The sequence below is a fragment of the Akebia trifoliata genome, chromosome 12 (assembly GCF_017979445.1).
Source record: "Akebia trifoliata isolate Shusen 1 chromosome 12, ASM1797944v1, whole genome shotgun sequence".
NCBI lineage: Eukaryota > Viridiplantae > Streptophyta > Magnoliopsida > Ranunculales > Lardizabalaceae > Akebia > Akebia trifoliata.
The window spans coordinates 19,211,155-19,223,737 of record NC_141386.1 but is presented as its reverse complement, the minus strand read 5'-3'; the positions used below and the strand labels follow the sequence as shown (position 1 = coordinate 19,223,737).

At 33.3% G+C, this 12,583-nt stretch overlaps 1 protein-coding gene across 1 annotated transcript; it reads right to left on the bottom strand.

The window, feature by feature from the left end:
- Nucleotides 1-11,567: 11,567 nt before the first annotated feature.
- Nucleotides 11,568-12,583, bottom strand: LOC147389010 (uncharacterized). The gene is made up of 2 exons (XM_086419711.1): nucleotides 12,242-12,583; nucleotides 11,568-12,158 (listed from the first exon to the last, which is right to left on the bottom strand). Exons 1-2 carry the CDS (start codon nucleotides 12,581-12,583, stop codon nucleotides 11,568-11,570), a joined length of 933 nt encoding a protein of 310 aa, XP_086275837.1.

Genomic DNA, 12,583 nt, shown 5'->3' with positions numbered 1-12,583 from the left:
TTAGAGGAATGAATTACGCGCATAAGAGAAAGGTTATTTGTGATTTCATTAGAGATGAGAAGGTTGATCTAATGGGTATCTGTGAGACTAAAGTTCAGGCGGTAGATACAATGAAATTTCAGAAAAGGTTGGGTAGATCATGGAAGTTCATTGATAATTATGAATCTCACCATTATGGTTGTATTTGGGTGGGATGGAATCCGTTGTGTTTTTTTGTTCAAAAATTATTTGAATCAAATCAAGTTATTCATTGTAGAGTAACTCGGCTAAGGGATGGGTTTGTGAGTTGCATGTCTTTTGTTTATGTTGGAAACTATGAAATAGATAGAAGAATGTTGTGGGTAGACCTCAATTTACTTTATACACAGGACCTATGGATTGTGTTGAGCAATTTCAACACAGTTTTCAAGAAGAAAAGGTTGGAAGTAGACCTGCTTTTTGATGAGCAATGCGTGACTTTAATAATTTTATTGATTCGATTAGTGTTCAGGATTTGAGGACTACTGATGAATGGTTCTCATGGACTAATAAATCGACAGGAGATAGACGGATTTAATCATCTTGTCATGGTTGGTTAAATTTCCTCACATGAGTAAAATTACTTGCCTTGTGGAGTTTCAGATCATTCACTATTAAAATTGGTGTTTCCAAGAAATTCGGCGGGCTATCCCAAACTGTTCAAAATTTTTTCTCTGTGGATAGGAAAACCAGGACTTAGAGAAGTGGTGTTCATTGCATGGAATCAGGTAATAATAGGTACTCCTATGCTTAAACTTACCAGGAAGATTTAGGTTGTTAAAAATTAGATTAGAGAGTGGAATAGGAATTACTTTGGTAATACTCGTGGTCGAAAAGAGAAAGCTAAGGAGAATTTGTTTCGAGTTCAAAATCTGATTCAGAGACAGCCAATGGACAATACTCTGCAACATCAAGAAGTGAAAGCTTTGAGGGTCTACAATGAGGAATTAGATAATAAAGAAAAATTTTACACACAAAAGTCGAGGATTCAGTGGCTTTCGAGAGGGGGACAGAAATACTAGATTTTTTATTCCTTAGTGGTGAAAAATATTGGAAAGAATGGAATAATGGAGTTGAAAACAGATCAAGGAGCAGTAATCAAAGATGAAGATAATATTGGAGCATGGGCAAAACAGTATTGTTCTTCAATGTTTCACAATCCGAATCAAATTGTAAGTATTCTAGTGCCATTTAAATCTAAGTTTTCTACGAAACATGTGCATATTTTATCAAGACCTATTAGTAAGGAGGAGATAAAATCTATTATTTTTTATTCCCCGAGAAATAAATCTCTAGGACCGGCTGGATTTGGGGATGAATTTTTCATCAATTTTGGGGATATTGTTGGTGATGATGTGGATGAGGCAGTGATGGCTCTCTTCAAAAAAGGGAAGTTGCTAAAGGAAATTAATGCCACGTTAATTTGTTTAATCCTAAAGGAAGAGAATGCCAATCACCTTGAAAAATTCAGACCCATTTCCAAGTTATTACCAAATAGACTAGCAATCTGTCTTCCCCATATCATTTCTTCTAACCAGTCGGCTTTTATTAAGGGTAAAAAAATCTAAAATAACATTCTGCTCGCATATGAAATGGTTCATAATTATCTTAGTCTTAAATCTCTGGAGTCTTTTTGTGCAAAAATAGATATTAGAAAAGCCTATGATTGTGTTAATTGAGATTTTTTGAAATCGATACTTTGTCAATTAGAGTGTCCTTCAGTTTGAATATAAAATCCTCTCCAAGTTTTTCAACTCTTATTAATGACACATCCCATGGGTTTTTCAGAAGTGAAAGAGGTTTGCGTCAAGGAGATCCTCTATCTCCTTATTTATTTACAATAGTTATGGAAACCTTTTCATGCATTCTAACTCAAAAAACTTCTTCAAATTATTTGAGTATTCCGAATATTTCAAGCGTTCCAGGAGTGTCGCATTTGATATTTGCGGATGATGTGCTAATATTTGCTAATAATGATGTATCTTCAACTTCATCTATTCGAGATGTCCTGAATGTTTTTTTACAATGTTTCTGGCCTTCATGTAAATGAAGTAAAGAGTCAAATTTTTTTTTCAGTGAATCATGTAAAAATCATAATCTTATTCTGTCTACTCTTGGGTTTTCAATTGATAACCTTCCTATCAAATATTTGGGTCATCCTTTATTCTCATCTAGATTAACTCATACACTTTGTCAACCTTTGATTGATAGAGTTGCTAGAAGGGTTGTGGGGTGGAGAGAAAATTTGTTATCTTATGCGGGGATATTAGAACTAATTAAATCATTTCTATCTAGTTTCCAAGTATATTGGTCGGCGTCTTTCAATATTCCAGTGAGTGTCTTGAAAAAAATTGAGAATACCTTGAATAATTTCTTGTGGAGTGGTCCTTCTCTTGTTCGCTCTATTCATCCTATTAGTTGGGGAAAAGTTTGCAAATCTTTTGATAAGGAGGTATTGGCATTCAACGTCTTAGGTATATAAATAAAATTGGCAGGGCTAAATTGTTTTGGTGATTTTTGGAAAATAGATCAATATGGGCGGAATGGATGATGACTAGATATGTGGGGGATGCGGATATTTGGGAATGCCAACCTCCAAATAATGCTTCTTGGGCATGGAGAGGCATCTTAAAGGAAAGAGAATTTGTGAGGAAGCATGTTCGGTTCTTAATTGGAGACGATAAAGGTACTTATATATAGAGAAACCCTTGGTTACAAGAAGGAAGTATCATTTCCAGATTCGAAAATCGAATTATCAATTAAATAGCCACAAGAATGCAGTGATTCAAGATTTTATTGTTGAGAGAGAATGGGTGTTTCCAAAACGATATAATGATCATATGAAAGAAATCATAGATATTATTTCATCCACACGAGTCCCTAAGATGCTATTAAGGGATAGAGTGATATGGAGATTAACACAGAACGACTAATTTTCCACGAAATCAACCTATGAAGTGTTATCTGAAGGGCAAGAATCAGTGGGATGGAGGAATATTATATGGACTAAGAACGGTATTCCAAGATTCTCCTTTATTGCTTGGTTATCAATTCAAAGGAAATTATCGACGGTAGAAAATATTAACAAGAGGGGCTTTAAATGGGTTTCTCGGTGTGCATTGTGTTGTAGCCATCAAGAGACAAATGATCATCTTTTCTTCCAATGCCCATATACCCGATGGATCTGGAAATAATGTCTGTAGAAATTTGGAATAATTAGAATTGGTATGGGGACAATCGAGGAGGAATTGTAGGTTATCAAGAATACGTGGTTTCAGGAAAAACAAATAATTGAAAGGATTAATACAAAGTTCTGTGCAATGATATACTACTGTTGGAAAGAAAGGAACCAAAGAGTGTTTGTTGATCTATTCGTCCAAAAGGAAATTATTTTCAAACAAGTGGGAGAGGCAATGAAGAACCGGTTTGATGGGATGATCATTGAATACGATTCTCCACATGCATATTTTGAACAATTGGACCTGTTGTTTCTCAATGGTGCCACCAGCTATACAACGAATATCTTGGTTACCCCCAGTAGAGAATGCGTTGAAGATCAACCCAGATGGATCTCGATCAGGGTAGGGGGTGGGATTTGGATTCATTGGGAGAGACAAAGATGGGTTAATTCAATTTGCAAGCTGGAGTAATATTGAGGAAAAGGACATTATATAGATTGAAATTCAAGCAATCTTGGAAGCAATGAGATTTGCAAACTCGAGGGAGTTCAAACGAATTTTGATTTCTTCAGATTCGTTATATTCAATCAAATGTATAAAGAGAGAGATTATCCCATCATGGAAGTATGAAGAAGCGTTGCTGGAAATTGCATACCAAGTCCGTTGTTTTGATGAATGTGGGTTTGAATTCCAGTGGAGAGAAACAAACAGAGCAGTGGATTATTTAGCAAAATTGAGTGCTTTTTCGAATGACTTTTTTATTATTCACAATAGATCCAATGTTCCTCAAGATCTTCTTAGAATTGTAGAAGAAGATTTATCTTGTATTTACACTCGTTATAAGTGTTTTTCAGGGGGGAAGGGGGGGGGGGGGGGTCCCTTCAACCCTAACTTACCAATCAAAGAAAAAAAAAAAAACAATGTGTTGTGTTCTTGAAAGAAAAAGGCTTTGCAATGATTCATTAAAGAAGATATTTTATCATGTTTTACTTTAAAAAGGAAATTTGCATGCAAATATGGAATGCTTTTACCACTAGAGATGATTTTCATCTTATCTATTGCCACACCAACATTTGCTAATGCCACCACAAGTATGCTAATTCTGAGATGATTTATTTACATATGAAATGGGTTGGCATTAGCAAAAGTTGGTGTGTCAATAGAATGTCTCTTAAACAAATACCATATTCCAAGTTGAAGACAAATGATTCTTGGGTAAAAAAATCAAGGGGTTTTTGGTAAGAGGTTGAAGAAGGTAAGTCTGTCAGATATTATTGCTATGGGGAGGTACATCATTTGTTTGAAAATTCAGAGGTATCATAAATGAGCCCAAAACTAAGTGGGGTATGTTAAAATTATCTTGTATAACATTTAAGCTTAGCGCTGTTTGTTTTACTTCAAACATTAATCCCATTCAACTTGAATTCTTTTGTTGTATTTTCTTTTGGTGGATTCAGGTTTATCAGGAAAAAGGGTTGAAGGATAAGGAGAAATAGAGAACATAGATGCCATAACTATCCAGCTTGGTCAAGGATGAAGGAGAGAAAAAGTTAGAAACTGAGGAAGGTGAGATTGGAGGAGATAAAAAGCTGGAAGATGGAAAGTTAGGGGTCGATGAAGTTGATGGAAGTCCTTGGATTAACTAGAGAAAATGTTGTCAACCGCTTCAACAGTTGTTGTCCTATTATTTAATTTAATTCCTGTAGTACCCATGACTCCTGAACCCAATTAAGATTATCAGGTGTCAAAATTAGGTTAGAAAAGTAGAATTTTTCGAAAGTTAAAAAATATTGACTATGGATGTGTTTTTCACTAACGTCTCTATTATCTTTATGGAAACAAAAATCTCTTTTTATTCAAATAATTCCTATGTGTCATTAAAAAGATAAAGAAATACTAGTACTTAAGAAAACTATGTGACTGGCAACAAGCATAGTTGCAAGCACCATGAGGGCCTTTTGGTGGTTGACACTCCACACTCCACAAAATTGTTTATTTTATTTTATTTTTCAAAAGAAAAAAAATGTATATAGGGAGATATCTAGCATATGTCTTTTAATAGTATTTAGTCTCTCAGTTTTTTGCATCATGGCCTTATATCAGATACAAATTTTTTTGCTATCTTATTTACTTTTTCGTTGTTGAAAGTACAATCTTTATTAAATTTCGTGCAAGTAGGTCAATTGAAGGATCTCCCAAAATGTTTGTGATAAAAGTTTTGAAGATAATATAGAGATTAATTGGATGATATGCACTGCAACTATGAAATCACTGGTCGGATCCCTCCATATTAGCAAACTGAAGGTCAGTTGTTAATATTCTTTTTATTCAAATTCACTTAAATTGGTTGTAGATTATGCATGATAAGACTTACTCTTAAATCAATATTAGTTTTAACAGACAAAAAGGGCAATGTAAGAACTAGTGATAGCTTTTGTTTGGTTGTTATTAGTTTCGTAGCCATTTATAGCGACAGTTAGATGCCATTTGGCTGTTACTAGTTCCATTCCGATGGCACAATTGCATTACCTTTCCCTTCCTTGATAATTTCGTTGATCCAAGGTGCAAATCTTTGTATGTACAAATCTTTGAATATGTGAAGTTTATATATATTTGGTATATAACATTGGATTGGATTTTATCCGATTGTCATTGCATCGGGTTTGGAATCTAGGATTTTCTTACTTAGGGGTACTGTGTATTTAACCATGTAATCTCTTTTGATTAGTGTGGCGAGGACAAATTTAACCTTATTCTCTTTTACATTTTTACCACTTGATTAATGCTTATGAAAGTTAAATTTATGGTATTTGAATTAGAGATATTTTAGTTTAAAAAAAAAAAAGAAATGTTTAGACTATTTTATAATTATAGCAAAATATACTCAATTCCTTGTTTTGAAGATATTAGAACACAACTATACTAAGTTACTGTTAATCACGTTAAGGATAAATTTGTCTTTTTTTATTTTATCATGGGTTTGACCTATGAATATGCCTTCTAAGTTTATTCTAAACCTTGGCTTGGAAATGATCTCCCTGTTAGGACATCTCCGATATCTTTCATGGACAAATTCTAATTTTATTGAATGTTGATGTTTTGTTACATAATACCTGGATGCCCTTTTTATGACCCCATGGAGTCCTTTATACATAGTTATTCTGCTTTGCTTTGATTCAATCATGGACCTTTTTTCTTGTTAATATGGCTTATCTTATTTCCTCTTTCAATAGTGTGTGCTAGAGTAAGAGTCAGAATGGATGTTCTAAAATTGCTCCGGTGAAGGTAGGTGGATCAATCTGGTCCTAACGGATGTCCACATGCCTAAAATAAATGGTTTGGAGCTTTTTTAAAATCCTTTTATAACTAAGTTATCGCTTTCTAGCTCATTTTTGTTCTCCTTCCAATTTTAATTAATTGGTTTGTAACCACAAACCTATAGCAACATGTGTAGCAGATCATCAGCATTGGACAGACTTCTCCAAAATGCTAGTTTGCTAAATAAAGACCACCCGAAATCAAAGCAATTAACAAAGTAGGCACTCTTGTACATCAGCATATGAATTTTTTTTTTTTGTTTTGTATGCAAGTGGCTCTAAGGTAGAAAAATATTTTATAGTTACATGATTTGTGATTCAAACATTTTGTACAAGCTCTTCTTATTGTTTAGTTAACAAGAAAGAAAATGACACTTCCTTATTGCTTGAGTGAGATCATATTAGTTCCTAAAAGCAACGTGATTCTGTCATGCTCCAATTTTCAGGATCTATGACCCGACCCAAAACCATGGTCCAACCAGGGATCCATGATTTATGGGTGATTTAAGATAAACCTACATATACTTGTCAGACATTCAAAACGTATTGGGCTTAAAGAAAAATCATTAACTAGTTATTTTTTTTTAAGACATGATCATGAGACATACCAACTCCTCTTCAATCAAAAATTCATAACTTGGTCAAATCTTGTCCAATCTCGATGTAATACCCCAAGTCGGATAAGGGAACTTGATGTATTGCCTAAATAAAATACGTTCTAATATTTTATAATACAAAAATCATAAGAAAAATGATTTCTTTAGGACTGCACGTTCACTATTTCTGTAGGTAACATCTCAACGGCTTAGATTCCAGATTTTTCATAAATTCATTTCTCAAGGAATTTAACAAATAAATGAATTTATGAAAATATTGGGAAGATTATAATTCAATAAAAATACTCCCTAATTCCACCTAGAAAATAAATTGCAAAAAATGAAGTTTCTTTTCAAAGTGATGGAAAATAAATTTTAGAAACTGTTTTGACACATTCTAGAAGAAAATCACCCGATACATGAGACCAAAAGATGGAGAAAGTCAACTAAGAGATAATAAATATGACAGAGGTTTAATCTTTATTAACCAATTTTTTGGGTTTTACAAGTATCTAAATACAAACCAAATACAAATGAAACAGAACAATACTCAAATAGAGTGACAAAGAAAAATCATGTAAACCAACAAAATGTCAAAATGTCAAAATGTCTTTCACCAAAATTTAAGTATTCAATGTATTAGTTAGTGAGTCAACCCCATTGATCTCATAGCTTTTTGATAAAGAACAATTCTGTTAAGAATTTTCAATTATAAACTACTCAAAAAAAATACCATAAACGTAGGAATCAATAATATCCAAAGTATTGAAATTAAATTAATATTTAGAGTTCTGAACATATAAATTAGCACCCAATACTCTTTACACCCACAAAATTAATTCGGAAGAAATAAGAACATTTCAATAAGAAGAAGCATTTATAGTTCGATCAAATTCTCCATCTTTACCATCGTCGACTAGTCAATCTGAAAAAAAAAAAAAATAGGGTGAGCTACTTGAGCCCCGTAGGTTTGTTTCCAAGCATTATACTACTTTTCAAAGAAAATATATAAAGCATATAAAAATATTCATAAACTCACACATTTCATCACTTGTATCGATCATTAAAATATCATTCATGTAATCATTTTGTCATGCATGATGCCTCATGCAAACCAACACATCTCATGCCAACTTGGGCAACATCGACCATGTCTCATGCCAACTTGGGCACACCAACCACATCCCAAGCAAGGGACATTCCTCGTGGGCTTTAAGGTCTTCCCACCCAAGGATCCATGGTCTTAGCCTACTCATTAATGGGCTCATACCAAAAGTTTATGGCCCTTCACTATACAACACATTATGCACTATGCTTTATGCTCTATGCAACAAATTCTCAATATTTTAAGTTTCATGTATTCAAGTTCATATTACTCAAAGTAATCATATAATAACATAGTTCTAGATCATCTTTCAAATGAAAAGAGAGAATATCAATAGCCTACTAATATTTTTCTCATATGCAAATATGTGCTCTTTGAAATGAAATTTAATACTAAAGAACACCTACATTCTGAAGGAAAAATTATGGATTTTCACTTGAATTTCCTCTTCAATCCAACCCTTCTCTTGTCTCCCCTAGCACTAATGGAATCTCCAAAGTTCCTAATGTTTACAACCTCTCTCTATTTTCTTTCCTTAACATAAGTATAGAGAATTCTAATAAAAAATTTCCAGATTTTTATTATGTACAAATTCCATTTTTGATGACATTCCTTACATAGTTTATTCCACAAGGTAACTCCTAAATCCTCCAACACATTAATAGAACATATAAAGAAAATTTTTGAATTTCAAAAATTTTGTGGAATGGATGCACTACGTGAAAACTGAAAAATTCTACAGAAAAAATTGACGGGTTAAGGCCCACAAATTTTAGAAACTGAATTTTGATGGTCTAGGATCGTCGAAATTCTTGATGTTCCCAGATTTTACGGCTTAGAACTGTCGAATTTCTCTCATCCTTCATTAATTTGACAGATTCGGCCTGTCAAAAAAAAAAAAAATTGACAATGAAAAATTTGACGCCAATTCGACCTCTTGGTCCGTTGAATTTTATGAAATGTGATGGTCCAAGGCCGTCAAATTTGGACTTTTTTCCCGTTGTGACGGAGGATCTAACACAAGGCATCCAAATATACATTCCTTTTAAGTATGAAACATCTCCCCAATATTCTCTTGATTGACTACTTTACAAAAGAAGTCTCTCTCTCTTTCTCTTGCTTTCTTTAACCACCGATTAAATTCAAATTATTTTCAGCTCCAACTCTTCTTAAATATTGGGCTTTACTCTTATTTTTCTTAACCAAAGCCCATTTCAAGCCATCTAATAAGGCCCATGGATTAAATCGTCAAAAGATAAAGTTCAAACTTAATTTTTTTTATATCATGAATACCACTATTATCATCATTATTATTTTCTATGATGAAACAAGTTACTTTTATCATGAAACAAACAACCAACGGTTAAAATGAATCGGGTTATTACAAATTCATTGACCAATGACGGTACATTAATTCCTCAATGCTTCACCTTCTAGAGTAAGGGTATGTTTGGTAACACTTCTGAAGTCTGAAGTTTGAAGTCTGAAATCTGAAATCTGAAGTCTGAAGTCTGAAATCTGAAATCTTATTCTGGAAAAGTTGTTTGTTTACAACTTTTAAGAGCTTCTGGTTACAAATAGAATTTTAAAACATAATGGTCATTTTGACAACATTACCCTTTTATAATTCTAATAAATTGTTTTTACCAAAAACCATAACATGTTACGCATAATGAAACCATCAACATATTTCAAATTAAATAATCCAAAAGTATTGTTTTTAAATTGAATTCATACTTGAGAAATTACATTCTAACAAAGTAATACTCAAATAATAAACAATCATTCATTTTCTAGTTGAATTGCAATTTGATCACGTAAAGTGATCATATAAGCTTGTGCTTGCGATGAGAATATGTCATTATAACATGGTGGATCATGTGATGGTTCGGATTCTACTAAAGAATTACTCTCTTCGTCGACATCAACTTCATATTGTCGAAACAACTCATCATGGAGAGAAACACGACGTAAGAAATTGTGTATTGCCATGCATGCAATAACAATGTCCCGTTGAGTGTGATAATCATATGAAGGCATTCTGTTCAAAATTGGGAATCTTTTTTTCCATACACCAAAGGTCCTCTCAATGACATTCCTTAATCGAGCGTGTGCATGATTAAATTTCTCCTTTCTACCCATTGCACGCGTTCCTCGATATGTTCTTAACCAATAGCGTGTGTTACGATATGGAGTCATAAAACCTCTAGTGTGTGTGTATGCAGCGTCGCATAAATAATACATATCTGCAACAAATATAAAACGTATGTAAAATTTATATTATTGATTATAAGATTAATTTCAAAAATATAATTTGAAAATACATACCTGGAGGAGGTATTGGAAAATTGTTAATCGGGTTACGCAGTGTCTCATTTAATACCCTCGAGTCATGTGCAATTCCTTCCCATCCAGCCATCACATATATGAACTTCATATCAAAATCACACACCGCCATTACATTTTGAAAACATTTTCCCTGTCCCCTTCCTCTAAATGGGACTTGTTGATCAAGTGGAATGTGCGCATCAATTAGTGTGCCATCTAATGCACCGACAACACCCTTAAATGGCCCTTCTCTCAAATGTACATGAGATCGAATTTCTCCCATTGGCTTGTCAAATGCTGGGGGGACTATTATCTCTCGTGCAAACTGTATCATTGCATCTAACACTTCATGAAAATACCTACTTACGGTTTCTCCAGAATGTTGGAATCGATATTTTACTAATCGATTCCGACAATTATGACATATTGTCATAAAAAACATTGCCATTTTCTCTTCTACGTCTATATATCTACTATCATTTAACCAATTTTTATCTCGAAAATATTGACATAATTGTACAAAAGCATTCTTCTCCATCCTAAATATCTCGTACATTTGTGTTGAAGATCCTTCCAAAAGTTCTCGCACATATGCCTTGCCAGAAAGTGATGATGTGCACAACCTTTGTCGAACATTCATATGATTTTTAAGTTTAAGCATAAAAAGTAATGTTACCAATCTCATCAACAACCATTGTTTTGGCGTCATTATCACTAAACACAATGAAAAATTAAAAAAAATTAGTATTAATTGAAGCTGTAAAAAAAGATTTTTCAAACATGCAATCTATTTAGTAAGTTAAAACATGCATATTCGATTAGGTAACAAGATAATAATTTCAATTAAACAATCAAAAATTTCATAATATCATCAATGATAATAACTCCAAAAAAATCATCTATATTAACTATAAAAAAATATCAAAATTTAAAAATAACCATCCACAGTAACTATCCAAAAATATCAAAATATCAAAATAACCAATACATCATTGGTTTTTATTAAAAAAATGTTTGACTTCAACTAATTATTTACAATAAACTCCAAAAATTGAACCCTCTCTGCTTCATTATCCAAGTCCATAAATGCGTATTCCAATTTCGGTAGTTGTGCAAATTTCAATATAGTAACATGATAAGTATGAATACTTATCACTCCTAAGTTCTTCAAATCCTTCATAACTTCATTCACATCTTTAAAACAAGGTCCCTTGTTAGCCTCTTCTTTATTAATCTGTTCTTCGATGACATTAATAAGTCTTTCCAAGTTTTTTTCAATAGTGTCACCACTATTCGAATTCCTACGTTTCTTCTTCATCGGACCTTGTGATGTATTCTCTTCAAGTGGGGTATTAGGGGTGCCTTCCACACTTACACCTTGGAAGTATGTATCCCCTTCCCCTAAAAATGATTCACCATAAGTGTCTTCAGCGTCCAAATTTGTGTACTCCATAGGTTCAGGACCATTCACATCGCTATCAACAGTAGGGCGCGGGATCGATGAGAAGGGGCTCCATGCTTTATCGCCATTTGAAAGAGTACTTTCAAATACACCCATCATCAATTCAGCATCTACAAGAGGTTTGTTCCTAAACTTCTTAGCTTCGGGAATTCTCTATTTCAAACAATAATATAAAAATAATTAGACTAAGTCTAGTTAATCAAGTTAAAAATATGTACGTAAGATTAAAGACTTGCCTCTAAAACATCATCCCACTTCTGCGGAGGCCAATTTATAGTATTGATATCCGCACTAAGCCCATGCCCGGACAATCCAACAAGTTTTCGCCATATGTTGTAATCAGCCCTCAAGTAATCATATTGATTCTTGAACACTTTATGACTAAAATTCACTCCCCATGCCTTATTGAATTCAGATTCTAATCTTTTCCATGAAGCACTGGTAAGAGATACTCCTCTGTACCCTTCCTTGTTCACCTCACTTAAGCACAACTCAAGAAAGTGTTTTCTTTTCGATTGGTCTGTAGAAAAGTCTGCTCTATCAACACTCTTTTCTTTATCTTTATTTTTGTGAGCCAT